The sequence below is a fragment of the Muscardinus avellanarius genome, assembly GCF_963383645.1.
Source record: "Muscardinus avellanarius genome assembly, chromosome: X".
Classification (NCBI taxonomy): Eukaryota; Metazoa; Chordata; class Mammalia; order Rodentia; family Gliridae; genus Muscardinus; species Muscardinus avellanarius.
In genome coordinates, this window is record NC_137792.1 from 130,234,240 (window position 1) to 130,250,540 (window position 16,301).

General features: G+C 46.1%; 2 protein-coding genes across 2 annotated transcripts in view; both read left to right on the forward strand.

Moving 5' to 3' along the window:
- The window catches only part of ARMCX4 (armadillo repeat containing X-linked 4), a gene marked incomplete at both ends in the record, with an annotated part of 33,520 nt that extends 19,785 nt beyond the window's left edge, over nucleotides 1–13,735 (forward strand). The window contains 4 exon segments of the mRNA XM_080719034.1: nucleotides 12,382–12,410; nucleotides 13,016–13,080; nucleotides 13,179–13,285; nucleotides 13,697–13,735. Of these exon segments, the coding sequence (XP_080575160.1) occupies nucleotides 12,382–12,410; nucleotides 13,016–13,080; nucleotides 13,179–13,285; nucleotides 13,697–13,735 (240 nt within the window).
- Nucleotides 13,736–14,624: 889 nt separating this feature from the next.
- ARMCX1 (armadillo repeat containing X-linked 1) lies at nucleotides 14,625–16,010 on the forward strand (the record flags this gene model as incomplete). Its single annotated transcript, XM_080719424.1, has 1 exon — nucleotides 14,625–16,010. The coding sequence occupies one exon, from the start codon at nucleotides 14,625–14,627 to the stop codon at nucleotides 16,008–16,010; it is 1,386 nt and encodes a 461-aa protein (XP_080575550.1).
- Nucleotides 16,011–16,301: the final 291 nt, after the last annotated feature.

Genomic DNA, 16,301 nt, shown 5'->3' on the forward strand with positions numbered 1-16,301 from the left:
TCCCTGGAGGAACTCATCCCAGAACTTCCGTGAAAAAGTGGATCTAGAGCTCTATCACAGGGGAAAGTGTGGAGGATACCATGGTGTCCTACTTGGAACTAACTCCCTTTAGCAATAAAGGCCTTGTTACTTCAGTTGTTAGGAATGTTGGCATCAGAGAGCCCCTGGCTGTCATCTCCCTTCAGAGATGGCCTCAGACGAAGAGAGCTGCCTTACTCAAGCTCACACCCGCTCCTGGGGCGCCCTCAGCCCGACTCGTTGGTGCTGCCCCGGAAGGCCCGGGACTGCTGCTTCAGATTGGGATGCCCCTGAAGCTGCAGGCCTCATCGGGCTTGCCCAGGGCATGCTGAGGCAGAATCAAAATGCGCTTTCTCTCTCCCTTCGTCCCTTCCTTCCTCCCTTCATTCCCACCAATGTTGATCCCAGGAGCATATCCCCAGCACACCTCGTACCTCACTGTCTGCCTTCTGGGACTCTAAAGTGTGGCAGTGATTCACACCTGTTATCTTCTATCCAGCCATCATCCCCAAATCAGGAATAACATGGCTGGTTTCAGAGCGCAAAATGTTCTTTAGATGGCATATGCAAATGTTGCAAATATTGCACTACTTTTGATATTTCTGCAACCCTAACCTGAAAAATTCAGACAAGCAAGAAAATAAGCGCTGGGTAGTCCCGGGAAATGATAGTTCATGAAGCAAAAGTGTATTACATTTCTGTATGTGAAAGGCTAGTTTGTTCCCTTCCTGGACGCCTCCTTCCCTGAAGCTTGAAATGAGGCCTGTCTTATGTCAGCAGTGGCATAATCCACAGATATGGCATCTGAACACAGTTGCCTTTTGTTTAGAGGACACAGAAAGACAAACGTGGAGAAGCATTTTCCTGGAGCTGGAACAGGGTTTGTCAAAGCGCATATGGTTAGAGTTACAAGCTGCACTGTGCCAACAATGAACACCAGATTCAATGTGACACAGGCACCCGGCGGTGTGTGTGTGTGTGTGTGTGTGTGTGTGTGTGTGTGTGTGTGTGTGTGTGTTAGGCAAGACCTTCCAAAGCATGGGATATAAAGGAACTTTCATGTCCTGTTCTCAAGGCGGCAGTGAGACCAGACTAGCTGTGAACAACATTCCTAGATGCTTTGGCGAGTTGAGTGGTCTTATACTCCATTCTGGGTCTGACTCCGGCTTCAGGTCCCCAGATTCTTAGTTTAGTATTATTAGAATAGCAGAATTGGGACTCAGAGGATAGTTTAAAATGTGCTGGATCATCAACATATGAGCAAACATTTGGCATCACAGTGCAATCCTTCTTCTTGGCCAGAAGGTCCATTTCTGGGGATCACATGAACTGACCGGCCCTGCAGGCTGTATAGTGTAAAAAATATATAATCTGCTAGGCGTGGTTGCACGTCTATAATTCTAGTACTTGGGGGGCTGAGACAGAAGAATTGCAGGTTCGCGGCCAGCCTCAGCAACTAACCAAGACCCTCAGCAACTTAGCGAGGACCTGCTTCAAAGTAAAGTATAAAAAAATAGGGCTGGGAGTGTAGCTCAGCGGTAGAATGCCCCTGGGTTCCATCCCCAGTACCAGAAAAATAAAAATAAAAATGAAAGAGTATAATCTGTTGCAGAGAATGAAGGGGGAAGACTACTGAATTTTTTCTTCTCTTTCTATTTTCAAACATGAAAAGAGCCGGGCGTGGTGGTGCACGCTTGTAATCCCCGCGCTTGGGAGGCGGAAACAGGAGGATCGTGCAGGTTCGAAGCCAGACGCTCTGGCTTAAAAGACCCTGTTTCCAAATTAAAAAAAAAAAGTATAAAATAGGTCTGGGAGTGAAGCCCGAAGGTAGAAGGGTTTCCAGAAACCCCAGTACCACCACCAAAAAAAAAAAAAAAAAAAAAAAAAAAAAAAAGAGCAGAGGCAGGTTTGGAAGGGGGGAATGAATCCTGATTAGAACTATTTGAGTGTGAGCTGCCTGTGGGACTTCCAAGTGGAGGTGCTCTGTGTTTATTTAAAAAGTATAGGCTAAGAGCTCAGAAGAGAGGTCTGTACTGAAGACACATATTAGGGGTAATAATACAAGTTGAGGAGTAATTCAGATAGGCCCAGTGAGGTGTGCAGATAGAAAACCTGTGCAGAACACCCACTCATATAGGTAGAGACTTGGAAGGGGGTGTAGAATCGAAAATGAGGATCTAGCTTCCCATAAATATTATAATGCATATCCTTGTGCATTTTTAAAAGTTGTATTTACCATTTACCCTCTTCAGTATATTTAAGCGTAAATTCAGTGACATCTAGCACATTGACATTGTCGTGCAACTACCAGCACCATCCATCCCCAGAACTCTTTCCATTTTCCCAGACTAGAACTCGTATCCATTAAACAATAACTCTCTACTTCCCCAGCTCCTGTCAACTCTCATTTTACTCTCTGTTTCCATGAATTTAACTACTCACGGTATCTCATGGAGTCAGGCACAGTGGCACCTGCCTATAATCCCAGTACTTGGAAGGTTGAGACTGGAAGATCACAGATTTGAGGCCAACCTCAGTATATAGTGAGGCTAGTGAGAACATGTTTCAAAATAAAAAGTTTAAAGGGCTGGTGCGCGAGTAGTTCTGAGGTAGAATGTCCCTGTGCCCAATCCCCAGTACCACCATGAAAAAAAGGCACCTGATGGAAGCGAAATCATATGGCATTGTCTTTTTGTGACTGGTTTCTTTCACTTAGTATAATGTTCTTGTATTAATCTGTTCAGGTGCTATAACAAAATACCACAAACTAGGTGGCTTAAAGAACAGAAATGTATTTTCTAGAGCCTAGGAAGTCCAAGACCAAGGGCTTCTGGTCCATCATTTTCTATGAGGGCTCTTCAAGGCTGTTTTCTCTTATTGTCCTCACATGAACATTCCTTGATGCATTGCCCAAAGTTCCACCCAATCAGAAGTATTGTCCTTCACTACTCTCCCTAAGGGATGTCCCAGAATGGAGATATAAAGACAAAACTGCCCACCTTGGGGTGGCCTCTCTATATTGTGCAGAACCATCTGGAACTATGAGCAGAGTTGCTCTTCCTCAGTCAGCAAATCATAGAGAATGTCCATGAAGCCATAGCACAGGCTAGAAGAAGGCAGCACAGGAGAGAAGAAGGCAGTGTAGCAGAAGTGGAGACTCACAGAACATGTGTCTCCAGGGCTTGCTGTAGCCCAGTCTTATATACATCACACCCATTTGGGGATGGACTGCTGTTTTGTATGCCTGAATGTATGGTTTGGTGGGTCACACAACATCCAGTTCATAATGGTAACTTGGTGGTCCGTGGTTAGGTGTTCAGACTCTACTGAAGCCCAGTGGCAAGTTAAAACCTGTCTCTTTAAAGGAAACTAGCTATCTTCAGAAGATGGCAGGGCTTTGTTTCAATATCCTAGGGCTTTGCACTGTGATTCACCTACAGGGGCCTGCTGCAGCCTCCAAACAGCATCTCTGTCTGCCACCACTGCTGCTACTTCAAGTGCCACTGGATCCATTCACTCACTCCTCAGTCCAAGTAGCAGGGAAACTTACGTGGCAGTCGGAACCTGTTGCAGAGCCTTCTCTTGTTCTGAGACCCACTCAAAACGGGCAGGCTTGGGGGGGCTACTTGGCAAATGAAAACATTGCTTTCCAAATCCCAAGAGACATGCTGGCCATTGTGCCTATTGTTTTGGTTACTGGAAGGGTCAGATCCCACACCTTATCAAGCATAGCTTGATGTGCTCCACACCACTGGACCCCTAGAACTTTTGCTCAGTTGGAAAGCCCCTGGATTGTTTAGTCCTCCTCAACATGAAAATGCGTTGCCAGTAAGCGAGTGGTTGCTAGTTATTTTTTGCTTACTTCATCCAATCAGCATAGTATAATTAATGTAATGGAACAGAGAGGCAACTTGTGGAAGGAAAAGGAGACCGGGGTCCTGTTGGACAAAGTTAGGAGGCAGAGGCGGGGAGTTGCCATACCCTTGAGAAAGGAGAGTCAAGGTCTGTTGTTATTTCCAGTCGAAAGCAATATGCGTCTGGGGTTTTATAGACAATTCTTGAGCAAAGCGGTGCTTGTTGGATCGGTAGCTGCACGCCAGTCTCCTGGTGTGGGAGGCGTCACTCCGTGAAGCTGGTGACCATCCACTGTCACTTCCACCACCTGTTTTCCCCTACAGACAAGTGGAACAGGATGAGGTGGGACTATGGACTTTGAGTATTCATGTTAATATTGGAAATAGTCATTATTGTTTTAAATCCAATCACAGAACTACTTTTCAAACCCTGAAGCTCACACTTAAAATTACATTCCAGCTAGGTGTGGTGCCACATGCCTGTAATTCCAGTATTTGAGAGGCTGGGACATGAGAATCACAGGTTCCACACCAGCCTCTGCAACTTTGCAAGGCCTTCCACAACTTAGTAAGACCTTGTTTCAAAATAAAAATTAAAAAGGCAAGCTGGGCGTGGTGGCACACACTTGTACTCCCAGCATTCAGGAGGCTGAGACAGGAGGATTGTGGTTCGCAGACAGCCTCAGCTACTTAGTGAAGCCCTCCACAACTTAGTGAGACACTGTTTAAAAAAATAGGGCTGGGGCTGTAGCTCAGAGGTAGAGTGCCCGTGGGTTCCATCCCCAGACCCGCAAAAGAGAAAAAAAAAATAGACTAGGGATGTAACTCCAAAGTAGAATGCTGAACCCAGGTTCAGTACCCAGTAAACACACACACACACACACACACACACACACACACACACACACACAGATTTTGTTCCCATCGTTATCACTCTTGGTACCAAAATCCGTATTAATCAGGATTTTCTAGAGAAACAGGACCAAAAGGACACACACGCACACACACGTGTGCATATGCTTTTCTTCTAAGGTCTTAGTTCATGCAATTGTGGAGCTGGCAAGTCTGAAGTCTACCAGGCAAGCAAGAAATTCAGGTAAGTCAATGTTTCAGTTTTCACTCCAAATTCCATAAGCTAGGCCACAGCAGGATGGAACTCAGGTAGAAATTCTAGGTTACAGTTTTAAGGCAGAATTCCTTCTACTCTGGGAAACTTGTTTTTGTGCTTAAGGCTTTCAACTAATGGAATGAGGCTCACCCACATTATGAAGAATAGTCTGCTTTACTCAACCTCAGTTGATTGCTAATATTTGTGACATAAAAATACACCTTCATAGCAACATTTAAATCAATGTTTGATCAAACAACTGGGCACCATATCCTGGCCAAGTTGGTCTATGGAATTAATCATCATATGTTCAGCACACTGTATTTGAGGAACTTCTCCTAAATATGATTTAGGAGTAATTTATCTGTGGCAACAGTAGCGCACAACTGCAATCCCAGTAAGAGGCTGAGGTAGGAGGCTGAGGCCAGGCTTTGTGTTATAGGTAGATGCAGAATGTCCCCTACAAAGCTTATTAATATTCAAGGTTGAGAGCTAAGCCATGAGAATTGTAATTTCTGCAGTGGACTTCTCTGGGTGGTGGCCTGAGCCGGTAGGATGTGGCTGGAGAAGGTAGGTCCCTGGGGCTGCAGCCTTGGGAATTATATATGATTTCTCTCAATCCTGCTTCTGGCCTCCATGGTGTGAGGAGCAAAGCCTTGTTCTCTCTCTCCACTTCTGCTGCCACCATGCTCTGAGATCTGTGGCCCCTGGCCTCACAGAGACTGAATTCCAATATCATCAAGGAAAACTGTGAGCAAATAAATCTTCCTTCCACTATGTTAATTGGTCAGTCTTTAGATTATAATGCTGACGAATAAACCTTGTTTCCAAGTAAATATAAAACAGGACTGCAGTGTAGCTCAGATGTAGAATGACCCTGGGCTCAATCCTCAATGCCAAAAAATAACCTTTCTTTATTCTTCCTCTCTTCTTTTCTCCTCTCCTCCTCCTTCTCTTTTTTCTTCCTCATTCTCCTTCTCTAATATTGAGGATTGAACCCAGGCATGTTCTACCTCTGAGCTACACATCCAGGTCCATTTTATTTTTATTTTGAAACAAGGTTTCACTCAGTTGCTGAGGGCATTGCTAAGTTGCTAAGACTAGCCTTGAACCTGTGATCATCCTATCTCAACCTTTCAAGTAGAAGGATTACAGGCATGCACCACCATGCCTGGCTTATTTTTCTTTTATAAAAATAAATCACATACATTTCAGATGTTTTATAATATATCAATAGGTAAAAATCAAGAATCTTGAATTTACACGCTTGTTCTTTTTTTCCCCCCTGCATTATTTAAAAGTTTATTTACAACAACACATGCTCCTGTTATCTCGGAACACTTTGCTGTGCATTATCTACAGGCAAAGAGATTCTCCTGTGTAGCCAAAATTTGGACTTCAATGACAGGAAATTAACATGGATACATCAAATCCTTAGGCTTCAAGTTTTGCTAGTTGTCCCAGTAACATCCTATATGCACAATAATCCCTTTCAGAATCACATTTCATTTAAATGGGATAGCTCTTTGGTCTCCTTCAATCAGGAACAGTTCCTCAGTTTTTCTGTAGCTTTCATAACCTGGACACTTTTGTAAACACCCAGTAATATTTTTAATTTTTTATTGGTGCACTGTATTCATACATCATAGTGGGATACAAAAAACTTTTGTAGACAAAAATGCACACATCGCCCAGTCAGCTCCCACTCGATCCCCACCCCATTCCCTCCCCATCCCTCCTTCCCATGCTTGGCTTAGTGGTTGACGTCTAGTATTATAGCAATTTATCCAAAATTAAAAATGATAATCTCACATAACAGTTTCATTTGTCTGATACCAAGCTTTTGATGTCTTAAAGATAACATTTCAATATTTCTTTTTGCTCTCTTTCTTACCAGAGAATATTTTTTTCTTTTTTTTAGGTGAAACTATCATATATTTATTTTTCAGAAAAAAACTATCCTAATATGGAATATGGACTCTAGATACCCAAAACGATCTCGAAAAAAAACTAAGCTAGAAGATATATATTTTCTGATTTCAAACCATATAAAGCTACAATAATTGAAACAGTGTAGTACTGTTCTAAAGGCAGATATATAGACCATTGGAGTTAAATAAAAGCCTAGAGCTAAATTCTTCCCTATATTGTCAAGTTATTTTTGACAAGGTTTCCACGAACATTTGGTGGGGGAAATAATAATCTTTTAACTAAATATTGTTGAAAAATAATAATTACATGGAAAAGAATAAAATTGGACCCTTACCTAATCCTATATACAAGTATTAACTCAAAATAGATAAAAGACCTAAATATAAATCTTAAAACTATAAACTTTTAGAAGAAAATCAAGGTCATAAAACCTCACAACATTGAAATTGGCAGTGATTTCTTGGATATGATTTCAGTGGCACAGGCAACAGAAGAGTATACAAACTCCCTAAAAAATAAAAAAATATTGTATATCCAAAAACAATGTAAACAGAGTTAAAAGTTACTAATAGAATGGGATAAAATATTTCCAAATGCTATATCTGAAGGTATATTAATAATCCAACTAGAAATCCTAAAAATTAACAACAATAAAGGCAAACAATACAATTTAGAGATAGGTAAAAGACTAACATAAATAATGAATCTCCACAGATAACCAATCTTAGTTGTCTGTTGGATGGAAACTCTTGTTTCTCTGGTTCTGGTGTGTGTTACCTATTTCTTCTTTGTAGTTAATCTCTTTGAGTATTTTCTCTAGCGCTGGTTTTGAAGACATAAATTCCTTCAATTTCTGTTTGTCATGGAAGCTTCTTATTTCCCCATCTAATTTGATAGAAAGTTTTGCTGGGTAGGAAATTTTTGGCTGGAAATTATTTTCTTTCAGAGTTTGGAATATATTACTCCAAGCCCTTCTGGCTCTCATGACTTGGTTTGGGAAGTCTGGAGTGATTCTAATCGGTTTGCCTCTGAATGTCACTTGGCCCTTTGCTTTTGTTGCCTTTAAGATTCTCTGCTTGGCTTCCACATTGGTCATTTTGACAATTATGTGGCGTGGGGATCCTCTTCTCCGATCCTGTCTGAAGGGAGTTCTATAAGTTTCCTGGACCTGTGTATCAACCTCTTGCTCTATGTTTGGAAACTTTTCTGCTATTACTTCCTTGAAGAGATTGTTGATCCCTTTGGTTTCACCTTCTTTTCCCTCCTCTATTCCAATTATTCTTAGGTTAGCTCTCTTAAAATGGGCCCATTTTCTTCAATGTCAGATTCCTGCTGTCAGATATTTTTTTCTAGATTAGAAACTATGCGTTCATTTTTGGATTGATCATCTTCTAAGAGTGAGATTCTATTCTCCATGTGGTCTAATCAGTTGTTTGTACTTTGAATTGAGGCCTTTACTTCATTAATTGCATCCTTTATCTCTTTTTGGCTCTCTCTGAATTCTTTTTGAAACACTTCTACTATTTCTACAGTTATTTTCCTGATTTGATCTTCTAGAAATCTCTGAATTTCTGTTTTATCAGGTTCTGATGTTGTGGGGTTGTGGGCATTCATTGCTCCATTGTTATTCCTCTTTCCCATGATTTCGGAAGTTTGTGCCTTCTCTGGGTTCTTTGCTGGGTCACTACGACTTCACTTAAGGTGCTCTGGATCTCGAGTCTGTGGTATTTCAGACCCCACTACTCCTTTACTGGGTTGTATCACAGAGTCTCAGACCCAAGGAGTCGATAGAGGCTGCTTTAGACTATGGGGGGTGCCAGGTTGGGCGTTCTCCTATGGTGTGATATCTCTGCCACCGCCCCTCCCCCACTGGGTCAAGTCCCTGGGAGTACAGTACTGGCATTTCTCCCATGTGGCCCGCAATTTGACTCACTGTTGTTGAGTACGCAGATGGAGCTGTAGTGGACTCGGTGAATTCGCTGCTGCTGCCGCCGGTGGCAATATGGCGCTGCTGCCATGCCCTCGGCCGTAAGGCTGGCGTATTTCTTCTCTGGTTTTGAGCTCCATTCTGAGTCCCTTGGCTCGCTGTCTGTCGCTTCTCTCTGGAGCCTGGTGGGCTGTTGAGCGCATTGGTCTCTAGCTGTAGCCGTCTGGTGAAGTCGCTGCTGCCGCCGGCAGTAAGGCGCTGCTGCCGCGTCCTCGGGCGTGAGGCCGGCATATCTCCTCTGTGGCTCTGAGCTCCGTTCTGAGTCCCCCTCCTCTCTGGAGCCTGGTGATTTTTTTGTTTCTCTGGTGATGGGTTTTTTTGGCTATGAAAGGCGCTGATTTTGTGGTAATGGAGATTGGTTGTTAGCGGGGCTCTTAAGCCCCGCTTTTCTTGGTCACCATCTTCCCGGAAGTTTCTTTTTATATTTTATTTGGAAACAGGGTCTCAATACGTTTCTGAGGGCCTCACTAAGTATCGATTTGCATTTCCTTGATGATTAGTGGTGTTCAACATTTTTATATATCTGTTGGGCATTTTTATGTGTTATTTGCAAAACAACTATTCAGATCCTTTGCTTAATTTTTTCAAATTGGGTCATTATTATTACTTGTTGTTTGCTGTTCAGTTCCTTCTATATTTTGGATATTAAGCCTTCATGAAAAACTCCATTTTTTTAAGATGTCAGTTCTCAAATTAAAGCGCAAATTGCTTGCTAGCAGTGCACTAAATGCCAACTCTTTTGTTCTGTATGTTGTCCAACTTGGAACTTGACACGTCTTCATACATTTATTTTTTGTGGTACTGGGAATTGAACCCAGGGGCATTCTACCTCCAAGCTACATCCCCAGACTTTTTAAAATTCTGAAAAAAGATTTTGCTAGGTTGCTGAGAGTCTTACTAAGTTTCTGAGGCTGGCCTTGAACCTGTGATCTTCCTGTCTCAGCCTCCTAAGAACTGGGATTACAGGCATGCACCACCATGCCCAATTTATATACTCTTTATGTTTGCATAAGGGAAGGTAGCTGTTGTTAAAAAGGGGCATTGCAGGGCACTTTCACGTTCTGCTGTACACATTTTTGCAGTATTTGCACATGTTTAAAAGAAATTAAGTTTGTATGATAAAAGAGTGTGTGTCAGCCGGGCGTGGTGACGCACCCTTGTAATCCCTGCACTTGGGAGGCTAAGACAGGAGGATCGCACAGGTTCGAAGCCAGCCTCAGCTACTGAGTGAGGCTCTCAGCAACCTAGTGATTCCCTGTTTTCAAATAAAATATAAGATAGGTCTGGGAGTACACCCTGGAGGTAGAAAGGCCCCTGGGTTCCACCCCCAGTACCACACACAAAAAAGAGTGTTCATCTACTGCAGAGGATATATCTTTTTTTTCTAGTTAGTACTTTTAAATGTTTTTTAATTGGTGCTGGAGTTGAACCCAGGGGTATTGTGTCTTTGAGCTACACCCCCAGATCTATTTTACTTTTTCTTTTGAAATGGCCTCACAAAGGTACAGCCCCAGCCCAATTTTTTTATTCTTTATTTTTTGAAATAGGGTCTCGCTAAGTTGCAGAGGCCTCACTAAGTAGTTGAGGCTGACTGTGAACCTGTGATCCTCCGGTGTCAGCCTCCCAAGTACTGAGATGACAAGCGCGAGCCACCATGCCTGGCTTAGTTTTAAGTTTTTATAAAGCCATATATATATCTGTAAGCATCCAATGAGAGATATGATTTCTCTTCCTACTCAAATTAGCATGTATGTGCACATACTCTAATACAATGTCTGTGATCTGCACGGTTGGTCAGGTGAGAACACCTTTTTCTAGGCTAAGTGTGATCAGTGGGGATTGTTCCCTGTGCCTGGCATTTGACTGAGGGTGTGACCGGCTGGTTAAGCTGACCTTAGATTCCTCCTGGGGGGCCTGGAGTGGAGGAGGCCAGAGATGAGAGGCCCAGCATGCAGTGTCAGGAACACCATGGACAAGGACAGAGAGGTCTTGGGGGACAATGATCCCGTCTGAGCGTTAACTAGTGCCTATGTGGGCCTTTGGGAGAGGGAGTGAAGGAACTGAAAGTGCTTACTGAGGTGGGCCCCTTCATAAGGGTGGTGTTTACTATCTTGGTCATGGCTCCAAGTAGCCATATATCTGGGGGTTGAGCAACAGACAGGTGACAGCACACAGGCAGCGGGAGGCTCTGGAATGTGGGAGGGGCGGCACCACTGTCCTCTTGGCCAGCCGGGACCTCCATCTCTGCATTCCTTGCCCTCAGCTGCCTCAGCCTCCCACGAGGGAATCTGATCTGGGGCAGGTGTTCAGAACAGCCATTAAGTCACACGAAGTTCACAGAGCAGTCAGCCAAGATTTGGAGAACCTAAATAATATGTCTTTCTTTAATAAATCAGGAATGTGCCGTTTTTTCTTTAGCAAATTGCAAGCTGAACCAAAAGTAGGAAAAAATAAATGAGATGAGACAACTATACACTTTCCCTTTTTTTTTTTTTTTTGGTATTGAGGCTGGAACCCAGGGGCCTTCTACCTTCCAGCTCCACGGCCAGCACCATGTTTTATTTATTATTTTGAAACAGGGTCTCACTAAGTTGCAGAGGGACAACTACTCATTTTGTTGTGGACTGACTACATGATCAGTTTTCAGTTTTAAGGCAAGTAAGAGTGTGTCTTGGCTGCAACCCGTAGAAACATTTTTCTTGTGTTACAAATAAATATAATGAAATTAACAAGGCATATTGGATTTCCCTCCCAATTAAATTCTTCTGTACTCAAATGAATATAGCATCATTTTATTTTCTCAATATAAAAGGAACCCATTACTGGCTTTAAAAAAATGAGCAGAAACTGGGCACCAGGGCATACACCTCTCATCCCAGTACTTGGGAGGCTGAGACAGGAGGATCATGGGTTTGAGTACAGGCATCAGCCACTTAGTGAGACCCTGTTTCAAAATAAAAAGAATAAACTGAGGCTGGAGGTGGACCTTGAAGGCGGAGGCTCGTGAGTGCAACTCTAGTACACAGAAAGAGACACAGAACCAGAAACGTTGGAGGAAGACTCTCCTCACTACCTCTCCGTTTTTCTGCGATCTGCGATCTGTTCCCCATTTAGCACAGGGGTGCAAGGGCGCCGTGGGACCTCAGCCGTGGGGATGGGAGGTGACGAGAAAGCAGCAGAGAGATGAACCGATGTCCCTGGAGGCCAGCGGGCGTGGCCGCAGAGACCGCCCTCCCGGTCCACGAGAAGAAACCGCAAATTGCCACCACCAGGAGAAGCAAAGAGGAAGGGCAGCAGGGCCAGGACGTGATGTGGCCGGGAAGGAAGCGGAAGGGCCAGTTTCTGCCTCGCTGCTGGTGGTGATTGGGGTCCTGATCTCACGGGTGACGTGGCCCTCACGTGAGCGGGAGCCGACGTGCGCAGACGTCCCGCTTGTCCTGGTCTTCTGTGGCCCTTGAGCTCTCTCCCTATTTATTGCCCAGAGAGCGCGCAAGCCTGCGGCCCAGGGAAGGTGGGGAAGGAGATAGCTGCCTGGATCCTTGCAGGTCTGTGTGCGCATGGGCGCTGCCTGGGTCCTCTGGGGCCACCTCCTGCATCCTCCAAACCCTCGCACTGTCCCTGACCCTTCCCAGAACACAATTAGTGCAGTTTGGAGGGCCGGCTTCCTGGGGAGACCCAGAGTAGAAGGGGGGAAATCCTTGGCATCCGAGGGCCTTGAGTCGGGAAGGGCAGGTGAGAGGGCTGGTGTCCGGTGTGCTCTTCTACTGTGCCCAAAGCTTGGGGCCGTGCGACTGTCATTCCTCTTATTTTTCACTAGGACGCTGTACCATTCGGAGCCCAGGAGCAATCCGCCCCGAATTACTGCAGGTCAGTGCAATGCCGGGATCGCCCCGCGGCCCCAGAAGGGCGGGGATGTCAGAGGACCTAGACACAACTGAGACCCTCACGGATTCTCCAGCAACCGCCCTGCCATTGCTTTGCAGGAAAGAGGATGTAACTGCCTACAGGAAGCGTGGCTTTTGGGGCTGGGGGTGGGTGAGGAGGGGAGCGGAGAGATCGTGGAGCCTTGCCTATTCCCTCGCCCGCCTCCCTCCCCGCTTTCCTGCGCTTCCAAAGGGGTGTGGTTTTTGCTGGGAAAATGGCCGCCCGCTGGGATGAGGCGGGGGCGCTCCTGCAGCTGCGTGAGCGCGGGCGTCATCCGGGTCCGGAGAAGTGGGGGTAGGGCGAGAGGCCCAAAGGTGAAATCCGTCTGACTGTCAGCACCCTGAATTTGGAAAAGCTAGTATCCAGCCGCGCGCCTCTTTGGCGTCGCCCGCGTCTGCGGATCTTGCACCCGAAATCCTTTGCAGCCCTGGGAGCGGGAAGGAGAGGAGCTCATCGGAAACCGTAGGTCGAGGTCAAAATGGTAGTACTGTGCGGGGTCCCTGCGGTGGAGGATGAGGGCCAAGGCACCCGCTCCGCTTTCTGCTTCTCTGCCCGGAGCTCCTGAAAGAACGCTTCGCTGGTGCAGGACTGGAGAGGCGGTAGTCGGGAGGGGCGGGAGGTGGCGAGGGGAGGACGTTACTCGGAGTCACTTTTGGGGATACGGGGCCCAGGTGTTGGACTGTCCACCAAGCAGTAAGCCCCAGAGCTTTTCTGTCCTAGGTGTGCTGGCCGCGGACACCAAATGAGGGGGAGCAATTGCTCCCGAGCTGGAGGGGGCTCTTCTGCTACCTTTCCTCGAGATCTTTACATATTCGTGGTGCGGCTCCAGGTTCTAGATACTACGGCCACTCCTCCGCGTCCGCTTCCTTGCAGGGAAAGGAGCGAGGCGTCGCGTTCGGAGGGACAGACTGAAAGACTGCCGGGGGCGGGGGCGGGGATGGACACTTGGCGGAAGGGTCCTCTAAGAAGGCAGGGGAGATCATTTCAAAAGCAGCTCGAAGGAGAGCAATGAAAACTGGGAAATCTTGTGCCAAGGAGGGCAAGGACAGGGATTCCGAAGAGGAAAGTGTGTCGTCCTGGGTGATTCCTTCTGTCTTCTAAGCGCCCCCTCCCTTCTCTGCAGGCCTCCGGGACTCCGTGCATTTGCCTGCCGAAGAGAAGACACCTTGCCCGGACTCTGCTGTGTATGTGCTGGGGTCGCGCCCCAGTATATCTGGAAGGGCAGAGCTCAGAGGGAATTCACCAATTTTTTTTTTTGGGTCTGGGGATGGAACCCAGGGGCATTCATTCGACCTCCGAGCTACACCCCCTGCCCTATTCTTTGTTTTGAAACGGTCTCACTGAGTTGCAGAGGGTCTCACTAAGTAGCTGAGGCTGGCCACGAACCACGACCCTCTGGTCTCAGCCTCCCCAGTGCTGGGATGACAAGCGCGCGCCACCACGCCCGGCTTCACCAAACACTTTAAATGCCAAGTTCTGGGGTGGGGCGGTATAGTGTGAGAATGAGATTTGGGCTGTGGGGAAATGTTCCCAAATGGGCCTCCGATGGAGGACGGGAACGAGGGAGGTAGACACTGAGCCCCAAGTCCAGAGTATCCCTATCTGTACTCAGGTAGGCAGGCGGTTGGTTCAGTGTGCCTGTCCACATGCCAAGGCACAAAAGGAGGAGCCCACAGCCTGACATCTGTCCTTCATTTCCAGGTCTCGCTGGACCCGCAGCTGCCACCAAGGGGAGAGTCCTCTGTCCTGCCCTTCGTCCTTCGCAGAGGTATTCCTGCTGTGGATTCACCCAAGCCGCAGCATGGGCCGAACCAGGGAAGCCGGCTGCGTGGCCGCTGGCATGGTCATCGGAGCTGGCGCCTGCTACTGTGTGTACAGACTGACCTGGGGGAAAGATGAGAAAATATGGGACGACGACGACGACGACGACGACGAGGAGGAGGAGGAGGAGGAGGAAGACGATGAGGAGTCTGGTGACACATCAGAAACTGGGAAGACTGAGAAAGGAACTAAGACTAATAGTGGAGTGGGGGCTGGCAGCCAAGCTCAGGGTGACTTGGCCTCAAAGGCCAAGGCCGAGGACAGCTTGGGTCCCCAGAGTGGCCCAGATGTAAAGAAGGAAGCCCGCGTGGCATCCCAGAATGGAGGTGGCCTGGAGGCTAAGGCCAAGGCCCTTTTCAAGATCCTGAAGGAACAGGCAAGTGCGAAGGCTGGCAGAGGCGTCAGGGTTGGTCACAGGACCCTTGCACCCAGTTTGCCCTGCCCAGGAGGCAGGGGTGGAGGCTGCCACCCCCCCAAGAGTGGGGCTAGGAGCAGGGCAAGTGGCAAATCCAAGGGCAAGAGCCGAAGTAAGAGTAGCAAGGCTCCAGCTCCAACATGGCCCGTCCGCAGGGGCAAGTTCAACTTTCCCTATAAAATCGATGATATTCTGAGCGCTCCCGACCTTCAAAAGGTCCTTAACATCCTGGAGAGAACAAATGACCCTTTTATTCAAGAAGTGGCCTTGGTCACGCTGGGGAACAATGCAGCGTATTCGTTTAACCAAAATGCCATACGTGAACTAGGTGGAGTCCCAATTATTGCCAAACTGATCAAAACAAAAGATCCCATCATTAGGGAAAAGACATACAATGCCCTTAACAATCTGAGTGTGAATTCTGAAAACCAGGGTAAGATTAAGACATATATCAGTCAAGTGTGCGATGACACCATGATCTGTCGCTTGGACTCAGCTGTGCAGATGGCTGGACTGAGGCTGCTGACCAACATGACCGTGACCAATCATTACCAACATTTGCTTTCCTATTCTTTCCCAGACTTCTTTGCTCTGTTATTCCTGGGAAATCACTTCACCAAAATACAGATTATGAAACTAATTATAAACTTTACTGAAAATCCAGCCATGACAAGAGAGCTGGTCAGTTGTAAAGTCCCATCCGAACTGATTTCCCTCTTTAATAAAGAGTGGGATAGAGAGATTCTTCTTAATATCCTTACCCTTTTTGAGAATATCAATGACAACATAAAAACTGAGGGGCTTGCATCATCCAGAAAAGAATTCAGCAGAAGTTCACTATTTTTCTTGTTCAAAGAATCTGGGGTATGTGTTAAGAAAATCAAAGCATTAGCCAATCACACTGACCTGGTGGTGAAAGTAAAAGTCCTAAAAGTATTAACCAAACTCTAATTTGGGGTCTAATTTGGGAACACATGTGATTGGTACATTCTGGGCTTTTATGGCAAAGAGATTCTTGCAGCTGCTATTTTGGAATAATGAATATGACAGATTATCGACAGATTGATGCTGGGCTTAGAATAGGCCGTAAGGATGAATACTCGAGCTTGTACAAAGGAAACGTTTATTGATTTCTTATCACTACCCACATTGAGCTATTTTCCTTGTTAGTTACCTAAACTGTGATAGTGAAGTAATTCTATATCCCGAATAAGCTACACTTTTGTATTTGTTGCCATTTGT